An 18649-nucleotide genomic window follows, 5' to 3' on the forward strand; every position below is an offset into this window, starting at 1 on the left:
TAGGAGAATCCAGACAAGCAGGAGACTTGACATCTAAGGACATCTTTTACCTTTTCTAGCTGTTTGATTCACTAATTGATCCCTCTGATATTACCCTTGCAACGGAATTTATTTTCCAGCTCTCTTCTTCATCTTAGGCCATTAAGCTATTTCTCAGGTGACATCACAGTACTGACTTTCAGGCTCATTTTCACCCTTTGCACAACCCCAGCACAACTCCTTGTACATCCACAAGATTCTCCCCACGTGCCCGGGCTTCTCCCTTGACTGACTCTGCAGTCTGTCCTCTCTGTACAACATCACACTGCCAAAGCCCTCCTAATCACTCATTGCCTTTCATCTTGCTTTCCCACGTGACCTTCATGCCACTGGTCCTGTCCCTGGGCTGGACTCTTCACTCAACCTGGAAAGATGCAGAGATATACAAAATACAACAAATATAAAGCTATCACATTGAATGTCTGAGGCTATTTTTTTTTTACTGCTTATAGGTATTTAGATGTTCAGTAGCTAAAGCCATATTTACATGAAGCTTTGAGCAACCTGATCTAGTGGAAGGTGTCCCTGCCCATGGCAGGAACTTTGGGACTGGATGATCACTAAGGTTCCTTTCAACTCAAACCATTCTATGATTCAGAACTTAAAGAAGACATCTGACTCAGAGGCTCAGTAGCAGTTAGAGACACACAATGGAATGGTTAGAGTTCACCAGGCTTTGGAGAAATTAGGTTACCTATGGAGACTTCTAAATATAGAGTTAGTCACATATGATAAATCTTGACTTCTTCAAGACATCAAACTACTCAAAAATCTGTCAAACAAACCCCCATATTTGACCATTACAGCATTACTTCTGGTTTTCTAGGTTGCGATATTTTTCACAAACAGGACTTCGTCCAGTATATTTCTCCCTATAAATTCAGAAGTTGCTGTACACACCAAAGGATTTTTTTCTCAGCCTGACCACGGCACGTGTGTCCCACCAGCACCCAAGCACTGCAGAGAAGCTGGGCACTGAGGTGCTGCTAAAGCCAGGGTACAGAGCTCTCCCCAAGCTTGCTTCTGTAGACTGTATTCATTTTTAAAAGAGCCAAAGTGATTTCTCATTTCATTCTTTCTAGCAGTAATGAACAAAACAGCTACATGGAAGAAATGCTCTCCTCCATGGCCTAACGCAGTATGCTAAAAATACATTCATTCCCAGATTTCCTGTATTTAGTGATCAGGTTACTGTCACTACTGAACTTAGGCAATTGCCCAACAGCTGAAAAGCAGGAGCAGGACAACTTCTTTTCAGTGCTTTCAGAGTACAGATATGCAGAAATCTCTGAAGATGACGATACAGGATGGAGTCTAAAATCAAAACTATGGCTCAAATAGTTTAATATTTTTCTCTGCTGTTTCTCATTGTAGCAGTCATGACAGAGCATGAGCTCTGCTTTGGCAGCATAGAGTGTCTCTTTATAAAGGCATTTAAATAAAGAACAGTAATCAACTGTCTCTAAAGCACGTGGACACTTCCCCTGACACCAACACTACCTAAAATCTCACTATGTGCTGACTTAACTAGCATCCGTATCTTCATGAATCACAACGGAGCGTTTCTGCACCTCCATGTGGAGGTATATGAGCAGCACTAACATACTCTTCCATGAAGTATTAGCATTTTCCTTTAGAGCCATGTCTTTAGCTCAGCATAAGGTCACCCTTAAGGCTCCTTAGGGTTGTGGGTGAAATTTCACTGAAATCTTAAACACCGTGAACCATCTGAAAAGTTAGCGGGCTCACAAAAATATTGCAGAAACAAGCTGCCATGAGGTAGGATATGAAGTTTGGCACACCAGAATTAGGAATGGAGCAATTTTTCTTTGAACCATTAAGATCAGTAAACCCACTCACTTGAGCCTTTATAGCAAAAATGTAAAATATGTTGAAATTAATTAACTAGTATCTCTTTTTAGCAAGATAGGCAATGAAGCAAATATTCCAACAAACTAACCCTATTTCCTTTACGTCAGATTTAAACTAATGACACCACCTGTGAGCAGTTTCTAGCTTCCATTTATTTCAGGTAAGATGAGAACCAGGCTAGGGTGTTGCTCTCATTTGGCAGCACCTGCATTTAGTGAGATGTAGCTCATTCCCCAGCAGATCCCAAACACACAAGGCAAGACTGCAAACTGCATTGCCCAAGGAAGATGACTTTTTTCCTCTGATGACAAACAGAAAGGTAACTTTTCTTCCCTGCCAGCAGCCCACCTTGCCAAAGGAAAGGCTCCTACTGCCTTACAATTTGGAGGATCACTCAGAAGTGGTCCATCTTACGGCCCGTAGATGAGAAGCCTGCACTCCAGCTAACCATGTTAGAGCTGCCTAGCTGAGCAATTTTAGTCTTTCAAGGGCTGTTAAAGCAGCACCTTAATGCAAACCTTTTTCACAATGAAAAATATTAGCACTTACAAAGTTCTCAATATCTATGCAAAGCAAACTATAAATAATTCATTTGCTCCACAAGCATCTACATAATTTGAAATGCATCAATGCTTTTATCAATACAGTGCAATGGATTTACACTGCAGAGACAGACTTGGGGGCATTTGGGCTATCCAAGTATTGTTGATCTGAGCATTATTACTAAAGGTAAACTGAAATAAATTACCTCAGTTACTACATGACAATTTTTTTCAGCATGGTAAATAAAACTTATTAGTTCTAGGTCATTAAATTCAATATTAGACTTTAAAAATAGCCCAGAGATTCTATGATGTTATTAGGAAAACATGCAACAAAACATAAGCACTTCAGTATTAAAGAGAAAAGAATTATTCTATTATAATTAGATATTAGTTATTAATGCTTTTTTTCAGAAGAACTTTTAAGATAAAAGCCCAGCTACTGTTCTGAGATGCAAGCTAAGCACACAGTGGTTCTGGCTCTCGTTGAGTGGCAGTTTTCCAAATAACTGAGTGATTTCTGAAAATGCCACTCACAGCCTTTTGCTAATTTACCTGCTATTCCTTTTTGGACAAGAATTTTGCCAGTGTTGCAGGTGAAGCAAGTAGGAAAGGACCTCAGAAAACAGGGCTTGATTTTCAGATTTCTTTTAAGTCAAATTTCTATGACTCCAAATGTATCCTTTGGTGTTCTGTGCCTCTCACTGCTTTAATATATTCTGCTCTTCATTCCAACCTTTATTCTTCTGTTAGCTATAACCTCTCTGCAAGGACTGTCTCACTATGTCTGGCCAGCATCTAGCACAAAGATGATGGACTCCCAGTTGGAGCCTCCAGTCACTAACATACAGCCATTGCTACGTGTAGTCTGTCTTGCAAGATGCCAAAAGCAAGGCTGGAAAAGCATCCTCCATGGAGTAAGTAAAGATGGCACATTGCATCCAGTCACTAACAATAACCATGGGCAATATATTATAGTCTGCTATCAGGTTCTTCTAATTACAACATTATCCAAGTAGTTCCATTGTGGGCAAAATGTATTTGCCATTAAGGACAAAGAGAGAAGATAAGCATAAGTCACCACAAGTGGTGTATACGATTCGGTCTTTACTGCTTACTTTGACATTGGACACAGTGCTGCCTTCCCATGAAAAAGAAATGCTCCTGAGATGCTGTGGGTCGGATTCACAGCCGGTAGCAACAAATGTATTTCCACAGGACCACAAAGACAGCACTCATAATCAAGCTGGCTTCTCAAGCCAGGTCCAAGTAATGACTATGAATTATTTGCAGAACCAACTGGTTGGCTGAGCTGCTCTTCAGCACGAAATGCAGGTACACCTTCTTTATCCCATTATTTGTCTGCTTTTACAGGAACATTTCAGCATCCCAGCAAGCTTTTCAGAAACCTGAGCTAAAATCCTGTGTGAGAGGAATTACAGGAAAAGCCTAATAATTGTGAAGCCTAATCACCAAGTAATGTGGAGCTTGAGAGCAGAACTGCTAAGCAGTTAGAGACTAGGCTAATGAGTGGGTCATCTGTCACCCATGACAAGGCTAACGAAAGGCTTGGCACAGAACACTCCTGACAGGGTGTGGAGGAGGATATGCAAACGAGGAAATGTCCAAATACAACATTTAAGATACACAGTATGAAATGAGCTACTAATTGGAGCTTGTATGCATGCTTAGCATATGGACAGCATAATTACTGTTGTACAGTAAAGGAAATTTCACAATAGAGGATAGTAATAGAAAAACAAGGAGTGTAATGCACTGAGCGAGGAGCAGAAGAGCACAGGAGGAGGCATGGGATGGATGGGACTGGAACAGAGACGCATCTTAGATTCTTTGCACTTGGATTGCAGGGTAGGGAGATGCCATTTGATCACTTGCATTATCGCAAATTTCCTGCACTACATTACTATACTATACCATATACCATATATATATACCATATATATAATCTAAGTGATAGCAGTCCCTGGAACTAGGACTAGAAATAAACTCTGGAGCAGTCGGCTCTGGTCTATGAACACACTGCCCCCCTCCAGAGGGCTCTCAACTGAGTCAGTGACAACAATGATCAGGGCAGTAGAGGACAGCAGCTAATTAAATAAGATATACTTCACTCTCCCTAAGCCATTGGACAAAAGCGGATACTGGAATTTGAAATTCAGTGGCATCACAGAAATTCTAAGAGGTAGGAAGTTCCATCTCGGGCACATCTCTCACTTTGTAAAGTAAATTTAATTGCAATTCCAATTAAAAAGATGCAGACATATCCACTAACCAGCCATGAGTTGTGATTGAAAGCTTAGAGGAAACTTGTAATCTTTGCACTGAAACTGGAGGTATGTCAGCTTTGAGACTGATTCTCTTCCTCTTTTCTGCCCTGACCCCTTGAAATTAAAGAAATGACAGCGCTATCAATCAGAAATACGTTATTTTCCACTTGCCCACTGTGAATCAAGAAAATGCTTAAACATTAGCTCATCCTATCATTTTCAGTAAGACTACAGATCCGAATGTAGTACTCCAGGTGGTGCCTCACCAGAGCAGAACAGAGGCGCAGAATCACCTCCCTCAACCTCCTGGCCACGCTGATTTTCATGCAGCCCAGGATAGAGCTGGTTTTCCAGGCTGTGAGTGCACACTGCCAATTCATGTTCAGCTCTTCATCCACCAGTACCCTCAGGTCTTTCTCTACAGAGCTGCTCTCAATCACTTCACCCGCCAACCTGTACTGATACTGGGAGTTTCCCTAAGCCAGATGCAGGATTTTGGCCTTGTTGAACTTCATGAGGTTCACATGGGCCCACTTCTTGGGCTTGTCCGGGTCCTTTTGGATGGCATCCCATTCCTTAAGTGTGTCAACCACACCACTCAGCTTGGTGTCATTAGCAAACTTGCTGAGGGTACACTTGATCCCACTGTCTATCATTGATATTAAACAGTACTGCATAGCAGTAAAGGTCTCAAAAAACCTCTTCTTTCTTCATTAGGGACAGTAGGGATATCAGTTTAAAAAAAAAAAAAAAAAAAAAAAGAATGCTAGACAAATAACTCTGAATTGCAAATCACCTAATATTTCCACTATCCCTACTCCCCGAGAGTGGTTATGGGAAAAAACATTGCCCCAGAGTACGCAATCTGAAAACAAGCTCCTGCCGATTGGCAGGTGTGTTTGTGAAGGTGCTATGGTTTGCAATTGCTTTTCCCTGTCACTGAATTGGTGGGAGAAATCTGAGACAGCTGTGCTGAGTGCAGCTGGGGAATGTGTTAATTCAGCACTACCCTTTAACATTCCCTTTTTTCATTACAGGTATTAAAATTGTTCCCAATGGGCATAACAGACAAGGAAAGCCAGACATGAGGAAGGATTTGATCCAGTTCCCCATTAAATTCAAAAGAAAAACTAATAACTTCAGTGATAATAGGAGTTGGACTGGAACCTACATCAATGACATACCACAATCCATTTTATTCTTGCCAAAGCTTGTTCTGACTGCAGCAATTTCCAGCAAGAGCTGGAATCTACATCCCCCAAACAGTTCTACTCCAGCAAATACTACATGCATTAATTCAAGTATTATTTGGTTTTCCCTTGACTAGAAAACATAAGGCAGCAGAGGATAAAAAGAGCACATGGCTTGTACAAAATCAGCAGCCCAGCTGCTGCTGGACCACTGTTTGCCTGTTGCTTAGCAATGCTTCACCTCTCTGCTGAAAAAAAAATGTTTTGATGAGGGATTATAAACCTGAAATTTTGTTTATGGTAAACCAAAGACTGTGATTGTGCTCCAACCAGTAGTTCCAGCAATGTGTTACATCACCTATTGAATGCTAGAAGCCTTTTGGGACAAAGGGTATGATTTTCAATGCCTAACTATGAGCCCACTGGAGACCCTTAAATAAAAAAAAAAAAAAAAAAAAAAAAAGCATAATAATGGAGCAGTGATGTTTGCATATTTATCAGGAGAGAAGCTGGAACTGGAAAATCAGACTGAAATTTTGGGTGTGTTTCTGAGCAACCAGCTCTCGCTGTCCTTGCTTGAGCAGGGAGTTGGACAAGATGATCTCCTGAGGTCTCTTCCAACCCCAACCACTCCTTGATTCTGCAACTTAAGGACAAAATAAAGAATAGAAGGAATAAAGAAGAAATAAAAATAGATGTCCAGAGAGCAAGGAAGTGAAGCAAAGACACTGCAACATATTCAGGCGTCACTCACCAGTTATCCATTTAGCCTCTGGGTCATGAATTTTGAAATCTTCACTGAAGAGATCTTCCACTGTTATCTTCTTCTTCTGAGACAAGCTGTTATCTTCAGCTGTAAAACATTCAAGAAAATCATGCCATTACTTCTGCTTCGAAATGTATCTGAAGTACAGCAACTGTGAACAGTGCCTTGTCATATCTCATGCAGAAATGGTCCACATTGAGCTTTCTATTACATATAAGCCCTTTCACACTGTCAGTTATAAAAGAGTCATACAGCTATTCACAAACAGAAACTTCCTGGTCATTTATGGCTGGACTTAGCAATGACAAAAAGACCAAAATATGGTCCAAATCACACATATTTGGACATAACCTGGTCAAAGAAGAACTTAAAAGTCATAAAACCGCACTTGTAGACATCATGGTGCTATATAATGCTGGCTGTTCTGAAGAATGTTAAAGCTGCTCAGCAATAAGACTATTCTGAAATCTTTAGTTAGATATTTTAAAAAAGCAATTAAAAGTGACCACATTTTCATAGCTAATATTTGTATTTCCTTACAAACTGTCATGTAGAACCACAGTTGGCAAGTTATTTAGCCTCATGAGGGCTCAGGCAGACTACTTCAGGAATTCACAAAAGACTTCCATGGGAATCAGACACTTGACTTCAGAAAAATTTTTGAAAAATTTATGAGACATAACCCTAAATCATAAGGTGTTGCACAGCTGGTCCATGCTAATTTTCATTTTCAGTGAAAGGACACACAGTTTCATTTGCAAATGTTAAAACCTGGACAGCTTTTACATTGAAGGACATAGAATAATAGAATTTCCTGAGCTGGAAGGGACCCATAAGGGTCATCATGTCCAACTCCCGTCCCTGCATAGGATAATCCCCAGATTCACACATGAACAAGATTGCTAGTTTAACTTACTGTAAGATCAACTTGTAATAAAATGTCCTTCATTTCATGCTTCCTAACTCTACTCTGTAGCACTCCACTTTCCTCACAAAGAAGTACTCGCTGTACCTCTTCCTCCACTGTCCTTCATACCATCCTCAATTCTTATGATTCAGTCAGATTTCTGGCACTAACCATGTTCTGAAGAAAACACAAAACTGATTTCTGTCTCTACATGTATTATTATCAAAGAAAATCTGTCTCATCTAGGATGCCACCAAGACTAAACGCACATGAGTCAAAACAAATAAAGCCAAGGAACAAATTTAACCACTTGAAGTTTGCCACACTAGTATCTTCTCCCATGACAAAATCATACCTTCCCACTTCTATTACCACGTCTCCACTATGCAGCAGTTTTCATAAACACAACATGGAGGTTCCTGTGCCTGACATGTTTATAGCGGTTAAACCAATGGATTCTTGGGCCTTACAGATGATGAGCATACATATTACATCACAGAACCCTATACTAGGTGTTCAGTTAATATGAAAATGGATTTTCAGTTTCCGAAAGCTGAATTTTTTAGAGAAAAACTGAAACCAACAATTTCGACTAATATATTCTTTCTTTTCTTTTTCTTTTCATAACAGCATTTTTTCCTGTTATGACAAGCAGTCATCTTCTATGAATAATTTGTTTCCAACATTCAATCTTTTTTTCTGAAAAAATATTTTCATGGAAACCTTTCAGTCAGTTTAAACACATTTACTATTTAAAGAAATACATGAAGCTGCATTCTGAGTTTTTCCGCAGCAGGTATGTGTGCTTCAGCATCTCTCCTCGCTACAGCATCCTCATGCCTGAAATCTATTGGTATTATGCATCTTTATCCATCTTTAACATTATTTAGTACTAAACTTGTTACACTGAACACACTGGTGATTAGAAACATCCGAAAGAGGCTCTCTGAAGCCATTTATTAGAGGAAATAAGTCTTCTTTACCACACTAAATTGAAGCCTTGGGGCTACCTGAGACCACTGAAAATTACCTATGAAATATATTTTGTTCCACTCAAAGGTGTTCCAGTATGAACTATCATTTTCACCAAATTACAGGATCTTCAATTTTGTTATTTTTTCCAAGTCTGAAAGTCCTCATCCAAATCCCTTTGTGTGTCAGAGTTACACCAAGTTCCTCTGCATAATTTTATTTATTAAAATGGAAAATACAGGTCAGAAGAACTCCAGAAAACTTCTCCAATTAGTTCCTACCATGGTGCAAGGTCCCAGTGCTGGGTACCCTAGGAGTTCAGGTGGTGCAGAGCAGGAGATCGGAGCCCACATACAGCCTTGGGCTACAGCTGTTTCAGGCACTGCTTCCCAAACACCACCCCAGGGAACACGGATACCCTCTTTCCCACCATGAAGGCATAAGGATAGGTACAAGCACACCTCTGTGCTGGCGATTTGGGAAGAGTCAGGGTGGGAAGCTGTTCCATTCCCTCTTTATGGGCAGGATGGCCACAGCCAGCCTGGGAGCTGCCCCACCTTGGTACCCTCACAGTACTTTGAACTCCTCGTAAGGGACAGTAAGAAGTAGAGGTAGCAACTGAAGTTTGAGTGTGCACACCTAGGGGCCTCCCTAAAGCATCTTTCTTGTAAAGATTCTCTCACTGTGTCCTGTCATGGATTGTAATAGAATCATAGAATGGTTTCAATGGAAGGAACCACAAAGGTCATCCAGTCTAACACCCCTGAAGTGAGCAGGGACATCTTCAACTCAATCGCGTTGCTCAGAGCCCCGTCCAACCTGACCCTGAATGTTTCCAGGGATGGGGCATCTACCATCTCTCTGGGCAACCTGTTCTAGTGTTTCAGTATCCTCAACGTAAAAAAATTCTTCCTAATATCTAGTCTAAACCTCTCCTCTCTTAGTGTAAATACCATTACTCCTTGTCTTATTGCTACAGGCCCTGGTAAAAAGTTTTTATTCATCTTTCTTATAAGCTTCCTTTAAGTACTGAAAAGCCATAATAGGTCCAATAACTGCAATAGGTCCTATAATGAACTATGTACAACATTAATCTCAGCCATAGACCTGGTGAGAAAATAAATAACTAAATAATCAAACAATCAATGATTTGTTTTAGATTACATTTACTGACCTCTCATTTCACACACATGTAAGTCAGGGAAATCATTAAGAATGCCTGCTTTATTTCTCTGGCCCCAGTGGAGGCATTCACAGAGGAAGACATGCAACTGTGGGATCTCAGGTAGCCCTCCCTCTTCTGAGCAGCAGTCTCTGAGCATGTCTTAGAGGGTCTAAGTCAGGTGGCAGACAACGTTGTGTCCACACCCAGCTGCAGAGATCTTAAGGTCTATTTGGGTTTATGAAAGGACAGTATTAAAGCATGTGCCACGACCTTTTTTGCACTCATGTCCCAGATGGCAGCTGCCAATCAGGGTCTGATAACAGCAGCACAGTGGTACAGGTGGCACAAGGACTTGTGATTTTAGTGCCAGATCAGAAATTCACCATCCAAACAGGAAAGATACATGCTGAGAGAATCAATTGAAAACCATATCAGTTTTATTTTTTGTGCAATGTTAAAGGTATGATGGGAACCCTGCTTTGGTCAGACCTTTGGGGTGCATCTGTCTGCACCTCATCCTTGAAGTCAGCACTGAATTGATGAAACCTTGCACTCCAGAACAAAATCAAAACAAAGATCTTTCAAACACCCAGAAAACTTACAACAGAGGAGAACAGGGCTATGACCTGATCTCCCTGCCTGTTTTGCCTCTACAGTACCAGCCCTGTCTTTCAAGCTTCCTCTTAACTCCAGCAATGCTCAGAGGCTGCTTACCAGGTTAGGAGGCTTCAGTCACCTTTGGGTGACCGTCTCTCTTTCTATCATCACTGGGATCAATGTCAGACGGTGTTCTCATACAACTCTTGGGCTACCATGCACTGCAAGCACGTGGGTGAGTGTGTCCATGAACATCCACCTCTCAGCAGACTTGACCCAGTACACCAGGAGCTCCCTTCCCACTTCAGCATACCGTCTCTATTCCCAAGCAAAACTAAGACCCTTTTTCTCCCTGTACCAAAAAGACAGTGTCCAGAAAAGACAAACTGGCAGCCTTTTCCCTTTTGTAAAATTCCACTTTTTTTTTAATGGCATATAATACATGTTTACATATAACAACTGTAAGCAAACAAATTACACTCCTGCATAGGTGGTCACAGGATATTTTCTTGCTCTTCTCAACTAGCAAAAGTCATACTAAGTTTACCAGGTGATGCATTTGGCTGTCTGATAGTGTGTTGTGAATTAATGCCACACAATGACTACCTCAGTACCATTTCTGAAAAATATTTGCTATTAATTTTGTAAAAATTTTAATGTGGAATTTGGTGTATTTTTTTTCCACTTAACGGTTAGATTTGAAGGGAACAAATCTGATGTATATTACTAGAAAGCCATATGCTGGAACAAGTGAACAACCACCAGTTAGGAAAAGCTCAGTCCCACGCTTTTTTCATTTGTATAAAGAGCTTCACATGTTTCAAAGGTGGGTGGGATGGCAGGACTCACACACATATGAAACCACAGTCCTTCAGTGTAGGCAACTGTGTGCACACGGTATACTCTAGAGTAAGAAATGCAAGCTTTCATCAGTTACTAGTTCTTTTGAGAATGTTGTTCTAGTATACCAAAGGATACACAAACCAGAAATGTTGAAGCTTTATTAGGATTTTATGAAATAAGACCTAAGATCTAGCCAGCAATAAACACTGCTATTGTAATTACAGTGTCTGCTGAATGCAAAGAGCAATGTACCCAGTTTATGAGCTAATCTTAAAGCAGGGTGAATGGCTTCCCTCTGAGTAGCCCAAACCACTAAGAATTTCACCCTTTCTGAAGCTGAATCCAGAGTTACAACCTTCCTTAAATGTTTGGCCTGATTTGCAAAAGATTATTGAAGAGATATACGAATCCCTTTCCCCCTCAATTATTAGATAACTTAATCAGCATCTGTTCTGCTAAGCAAACCTGCCCCACCTCCCACTTTACTGCTCAGTCTTGGTTTTGACTTTCACAGTATTAGGAAATACTACCACCATGATGCAAGTTATGGGTCCACTTAACCGCTTTTATTTGTCTGAATATGAACAACAAACCTGGATGCTGCACTTTATCCCATACATGCCCCAAATTATGCTCTGAAGGGATAGGATAGGATAGGATAGGATAGGATAGGATAGGATAGGATAGGATAGGATAGGATAGGATAGGATAGGATAGGATGATGCTCAGCACTGGGTTTATATCACCTCTGCATAGCATGCTTTGATGTTGCACTCCAAAACAGGCTTTTGAAACATCAGCAATGATTTCCCAGCCTTGGAGCAGACCAAGATAGACAGGCACAAGTAAGGAATTCAGAGATAAAATTCAAAAGTATATTTGTACTAGCAGGACAGTGTCAGGCTGTACTCCAATGCTATCATCACAAGGAAGACTTTAAAATTTTGAAGTATTTGCAAGCCACTGCAATCTGCTGTGTCAGACTGCATCACCTTCCTTGAGACATTTCCAGTGAACTGGTTAGGTGTTTTTTTTTTTTCCTCTAATGCCACTCTTACATTTAGCAGCAGATCTCCATCTCATGAACATACACAAAACTGTTTCTTCTTCTTTCCCAGTTCTCTCATCCCTTCCTCACCTCTTGTTCAAATAGTGATCACTTACTTTTCAGCTTGACTACAAAAAGATAAACATTTCTTCTTCCAGTAAACTATTTTATGGCAGTTTAATGCAGAGTCTGCTTCTCCTTTTGGACAGGATTCTCTCTCCTATTCCTACCTTGTTGGATGTGCTATCCCATCAGGATTAGCAGTGTAATAATAAGCCAGCCTCAACGTTTCACTTAGCACTGGCTGGTAGGAAATGGCTGTAAAACTATTCTCCTGTTACTCAGTACCATAATGTGTCCTCATAACAAGCTGCAGGGGCAGTGGCCCAAGAGAAGACTGAGCTCAGCTGCTGCCAAGCCACAGCAGCAACCTAAGCTATCTGATTTTACCCTTGGCAGAGTCTCACCATGAAGCACTCTGGATCCATAATAAAACAGAAGTAGTAGTGAGCTTATAGTTCTTGTATATGTATGTAGAACACAGTTCTGTAACACTGGCAGGGGAAAAAAAATAACCCAAATCTAGTTTGCCAGCATTTCAGGTAATCAGAAATCTCAAAAAATGTGAATGGAAATTTTAGCATTGAAAAATATTTTGTGTATTCCCAAGTTTTAAGCACAGAGACACACCCTCAACAGTGCTATTTGGTACTGTTGCTAAGTACATACCAATAACTGCATGATTAATGTGTATACATACACACATATCCCAAACAGAGAATACCTTTGTATATCCACATTCAAATGTAAACAGAAAAATACACTTGTGAACTTTACTTTTAACTGAATGTGGGTATTTCACATTCCCAAGTCACACTACACAAAATAGAAGGTCATCATAATAACCCATATTTACTTGTGTCTTCCTAAACTAGAGAGCATAAACTAGATCTCAATGCTCAGTATATCTTTTCTGTCTAGGCACTTACCTCGACAATAGCACTGTAATATCTATAGTCATAAGTGGATTTTATGTGTTATTTTCTCTATGGAGAAGTGGGAGTAGGGTCAAGAGAAGACCTAAATGAGGTCTATAGTGGAGGCCAGAATTGAAATCAGAGTTGCTAAATCCTCACCAGCTATCATTATCATCCTCATGACAAAATCATTATTACAGGTAGTCTTGTAAGAGGAATGACTTGTGACTTTGACTGTATTTAGAACTGTAAAGGTATGTTTACACTTCTCCCTATATGTCCACCTATATGGAATACTGCTTTTGACGGAAATGGCACATATGGTCTCATCTATGCAGGGCAAGCCACTGGCAGCTTCTTCAAGACCACAAGTGTGGGTTTAGGAGTCTACGCTTCAGCCACAATTCTGTAAAATATAAGGTGACATTTCCATGCTTAATGGGTAAGGAACGATATTTGTCACTGCAAGTAATGGTGCCTGATGTGAGTAGAGTCCACAGACCATGCCCCAAATCATCTCACAGGTGACCTGCACTGTTCAAAGGTGTTAAATCTGAACCCCAGCAAAGGCAATTTTAAAAATTATCCTTAATTAAGTTTAACCTTAATTAATTTAATTACTTAATTAGTCTGGCATGGCCATGTGCTGCTTATGTTTACATTGAAAACTTCAGGTTAGCGTGAAATAAACTGAACATGGCATGATGATAAATAACCAAAAAGATAACAGTGATAGTTTCATTAATTTTTGCATTAATTCAGTGAAGTCCTGTATTTCTTGATTTGTCAGTGTCTCAAGTCTACCAGGACTTGACAGGACACACAGGACTGTGGGATAAGAATTGTTAAAGACGGCCCAAGTCTGCTGAACTGGATGTCAGTTCAGATATTATGAGCTAGAACAACTTTCATCTCACTTTTCCACTTCACTGTCCTGTGCTCTTCCATTTCCTATGTTTTCATTTCTCTCTTGCCACTATTTCCCTCATAGGCTCTGTCCTCTGTTCTGCTGTCCCCTAAAATCACTTGCATGTACTCATCCAAGAAGGAGCCTCTTTTCTTCTCCTCTGTGTCCCTCTGCAGGGGACATTCTGCCACCTTCTGTGTTTTGTAGCTGTTCACCTTTTCTGACACCGAATTATCTTTTCTGTGTCTCTCCTCTCATTTCTCTCAGTCATTTGTCTTTTCCTATTCAGGTCACAATCTTCTCCAAGCTGCAAAAGTGCATTATTTCTACTCCGTAAGTAGTCATAGAAATTTAAAGGGCTGTATAAATATGTAATAATCAATAATCATAATGATATACACTAAAATTCAAGCCTACCACCTCAGTGGTGTAAGAAAAGTAATTTACAGAGGTTGTGTGCAGAGAAATTTTCAGAAACTTGGTAAGAGGATTAAGTTAAAGAATCTCTTATTGGGAATTTACTAGTTATTCGCTGTGGTTAAGCGCTATCTGACTTGTAGTTACCTGGGATTCCTTTGGAACAGTATGGTCTGATTTAAAAATCAATACAGCTGAATGGGATGGCATTTAAGTGCCCAAGCATATGCATCTAATGTCATTTTAGATGCTCTAGGATATGCTGTTAAACTGGTGGCTGCTGCTTTATGTGGGCATGAACTTCAGGAATTCCTGCATCCAAGCTGACTGCTTGTCCTGATTTTGGCTGCAAGAGAGTTGAGTTGATTTTTTTCCTAGTATCTGGTACAGCACTATATTTTGGATTTAGAATGAGAATAGCGTTGATAACACACTGATGTTTTAGTTGTTGCTGAGCACTGCTACCACTAAGTCAGACTTTTCAACTCCTCGTACTGCCCTGCCGGTATGCTCTTCCAATTCTCTCCCCCATTCCACCAAGGAAGGGGAGTGAGCAGGTGGCTGTGTGGTGCTTAGTTGCCGACTGAGGTTAAACCACAACACTGTCCTATGCAGACGTCTCTCATACCCTGGAACATCTGAAACGACATTCCTCACCTACCTTTAGGCAACCAGGTTTCACCTTTGTACCTTCAGCTGAACTTTGAATGAAAATATAAAAGTCTAAAGCAATCGACCCAAGAATGGCCTTGAACTCTGCATCATGTCAAGCTAAAAAGGAGGAAGGATGATTCCTTTGATGTTCACTTTGCAGTCAGTTTGCAATCCCTTTACTCTTGGAAGTGTAAAATTACAGAAGAAAATCAGAATGGAAGTGAGTTAAAGGTTATAAATACCTGGCGTCAGCAGTATAACAGAGGTGACAATCAGGGAGCAGATAACGAGAATAACAAGTAAGGCAATCGCAATTCCCTTCCAGTTCCTTTGTGGAGGATTACTCCCCACCAGCTCCTAGAAACACCAAAAGAAAGTGAACATTCAGAAAAGGCACTTCAACAAGGAAATGAACAGTAAAATTCAAGCAACAACGTGTTTCCACAGAGCCACACCATGTACCCTGGGACCATGGTGGGTGAAGCCGATAAGACAAATACAACTCATGGCAATATAATACATTGTGGTATTAATTGAACTGATTCTGAGTCAAATTATACAATGAATACATGCAATACACCCATAGGATGTTTGGTAGTGTAATCCACACACTCCACCACCTCTTTGCATACAGACACCAGCTGCCCACATCAGCGCTCATCTAAACTCACTTATCAAAAGCCAAATTCCTATCAAACTTCATTAAATCTGAGCAAAGAGCTTTACTGTAACTTTCAAGAGATTTTTATAACAAGATGTCAGAGAAGCACACAGGAAGATAAATAATTCACAGGGGCACCTGTGGAGTTAAAAATCAATACGGATATCCCCATGGCATACCTTTCTGCCTTCTCTGAAAATATCACATCTCCTCAGGCCACCTTGCATGCATTCCTAGGTTGGTAGTTCTAAGGGCATGAAGAGTGGCTTCACATTTAGCATATACATTAAATTTAATCACATTCTTAAAATTTTAGAATAAAAGTTCCAACAATATTGACTGATTAACTTTTACTTCCTTGTGGTTGCACCATATGTTCTGTCTACAATGTATACCGCACCCCTGCTCTCGAGACTGAGGTTTTTATGAAGTGCTGTGTTCACAGTCAGAAGATCGTAAATATTTATTGCACTTTATCCTTTTCATGCTTTTTGCTGGATTCCCTTTAGCAGTGTGCATTAAATGTGATTTCATGCACACACTGAAGCATCCCCAGGAACTGTATGAAACATCAGTGCACTTCACTTTCCTGGAAGGCTGAATTCACTCAAGGGATCTGGCCTCACAGCCAAAATAACTCTAGAGGCTTCTCCTCATCGACTTCACCAATTTAGAATTTTGTCCTCATTTCGTTTATCATGATGGGTGGTGGCTCTAAGACAGACCTGTTGGTACTTACTGTAAGTTTTTTCTTTTTTTTTTTTTTTTCCCACAGCAACATGACCTGAACAGGAAGGTCAGACAAACCCTATAGTTTTGATTTTAGAAAACATTGGAAAATATTTTTAAACTTTTTCCATACCAAGGATCCATTCCACAGAAAAAGATAATGTTGAGACTCTCTTCCTGTATGTTTGGGGATCTATCCATTACAAAGGCTATATATCTCCAATGGAAAGCCAGGTTTGAGGCATTAGGCATCTGAGTTAGCATCTGTATTTCATTATTTATTCTAGTTCTGGAGAAGACATAATGGTTCTTTTCCTTCTGGCAAAGAGGGGTAGAAGTCAGCACCCCCTCTCCTCCTTGTCTTCTCCTTACTCGAACTTGGCTTTCTATTTGAATTGAAAAATAATCAGAAGGAACAAATTTATAGTTTATTATTCTCTCTGGAGAAAAATCTGAAAAGTAGGTCAGGAGCCTTGAGAAATGCAGTTTTGTCAACTAGCAAACAGAAAGAATATAAATAGTTGCATTTTTACAGTGTCCTCACCCCAAGCACGAATGCAAATGTTAATTACTTTAGGCTTCTAGCATCTTTTTTTAAAGAAAATCTTATGGCCCTATTTTTCAGGTGATGCAAATAGGCTCAAAAGAGAAATAAAGCCAGGAAAGGAATCCAAGGTTTCTTAATACATGGCAGCAATATTCTTCCCTTCACAGCAGAGCACAGTGGGACCTAGAGGGATGACAGGAGAACTGGGGAGAAGCAGCTGAAAAACCACAGTGCCTCTACCCAACAAAACCCTAACAATATCTGAAGGACAGATGTAAGATGCCGGCAAAACTCTGGACTGATAACGACAGTCACACTTCTGAAAATAATCTCTCCCTTTCGAATCATCAGAAGTTTTAAAATTAAAAGAAATTATTCATGTACTTGAATTAGTCCTACAAATCCAAATGTAGCTCAAAAGCTTAATAAAACTTTGCAATAAATGAGGTATTCCCATCCTTGGGTCCCAATATGCTAGAAATCCACATGCATGCCTGAGTTTTCAGGATATCAATACTTCCACTGAATCCATTATCACACCATAATCCCATTAAATCTTCAGTCATTCAACCGATATTTGAGCAGAATCACAACAAAGGGATTTTCTAATGTATCAAGAAGAGGAAAATTATTCATAAACAAAACATCAGGGTTTAATACACTGCAAGGAAACAGAAAAGAACGCTTTCACTTTATTTTCAAAATTCCATCAGGAAATTTCCCCTGATAACAAGCAAGAAGAGATAAATGATATTTCAAAGAAAGGTAAACAGCTTTATTCAGCATGGGATTAGAAAGCAGCTTTTTTGTTCTTCTCAGTCATTTTAAGTCTTTTTCAATGGAATCACTTATACTAAATCAGCTGCACACACATCACACTATACGTACACTAGTACTGATGTCTTGGATCTTTCCTATCTGTATTTCTGTGGATTCCAGAGGGATGTTGTTGGGCTACTGTGAACATCTTTTATTTTCAAGAGATTACAGCCTCACCACTGGTCCATGATACCCCATGCCCTTTGCAGTCGACTTTCACCCTTTCACAGGAGTCCCCACAAGTGGACATCAGCTGCCTGTTCACACTGTTCAGGAAAGCCTCCGTACCTGGGACTGAAGCCAGGAAGTTGTTTAATTAAGCCCCAGGTAGGTATGGATTCAAGCACATAATCATGTTCATGAAGTGGCACCTCGAAGGATTTGTTTCCAACGCATGGCACAAAGCTATAATTTGCCCATTCCTGAAAGTCTCAGTTTGCAGATGTAAATACAGGGATCTAAACCAACCAGCAAGCTGATACCCTTTGTGAATCACAGATGTTAATCCTAAAGATACTATTTTGGTTTTAATACTGAAATCTGAGTATATTACAGAAATGGAAATAAACCAAGCACACACAATTTCTGCTCAGACAAAATGATTCTACTGAAAACAACATAAAAGGAAACTTTAAAACAAAGGCACTCATTGGTAGGCGTCACCTACTCTCTGCTTCTCATGAAAAACTAACACAACCTCTGCATGACC

The 18649-nt window shown here is 40.1% G+C and overlaps 1 protein-coding gene across 5 annotated transcripts in view; it reads right to left on the bottom strand.

The window, feature by feature from the left end:
• DPP6 (dipeptidyl peptidase like 6) overlaps positions 1-18649 on the bottom strand; it is a 559332-nt gene that overhangs the window by 163497 nt on the left and 377186 nt on the right. For all 5 annotated transcript variants that reach the window (XM_054059588.1, XM_054059591.1, XM_009558353.2 and 2 more), the window contains exons 2-3: positions 15427-15541; positions 6686-6784 (exon numbers count right to left, since the gene is read on the bottom strand). In XM_054059588.1, the coding sequence (XP_053915563.1) occupies positions 6686-6784; positions 15427-15541 (214 nt within the window). The remainder of the gene's footprint in view (positions 1-6685; positions 6785-15426; positions 15542-18649) is intronic.

This window comes from Cuculus canorus, chromosome 2 (genome assembly GCF_017976375.1).
Source record: "Cuculus canorus isolate bCucCan1 chromosome 2, bCucCan1.pri, whole genome shotgun sequence".
Taxonomy (NCBI): domain Eukaryota; kingdom Metazoa; phylum Chordata; class Aves; order Cuculiformes; family Cuculidae; genus Cuculus; species Cuculus canorus.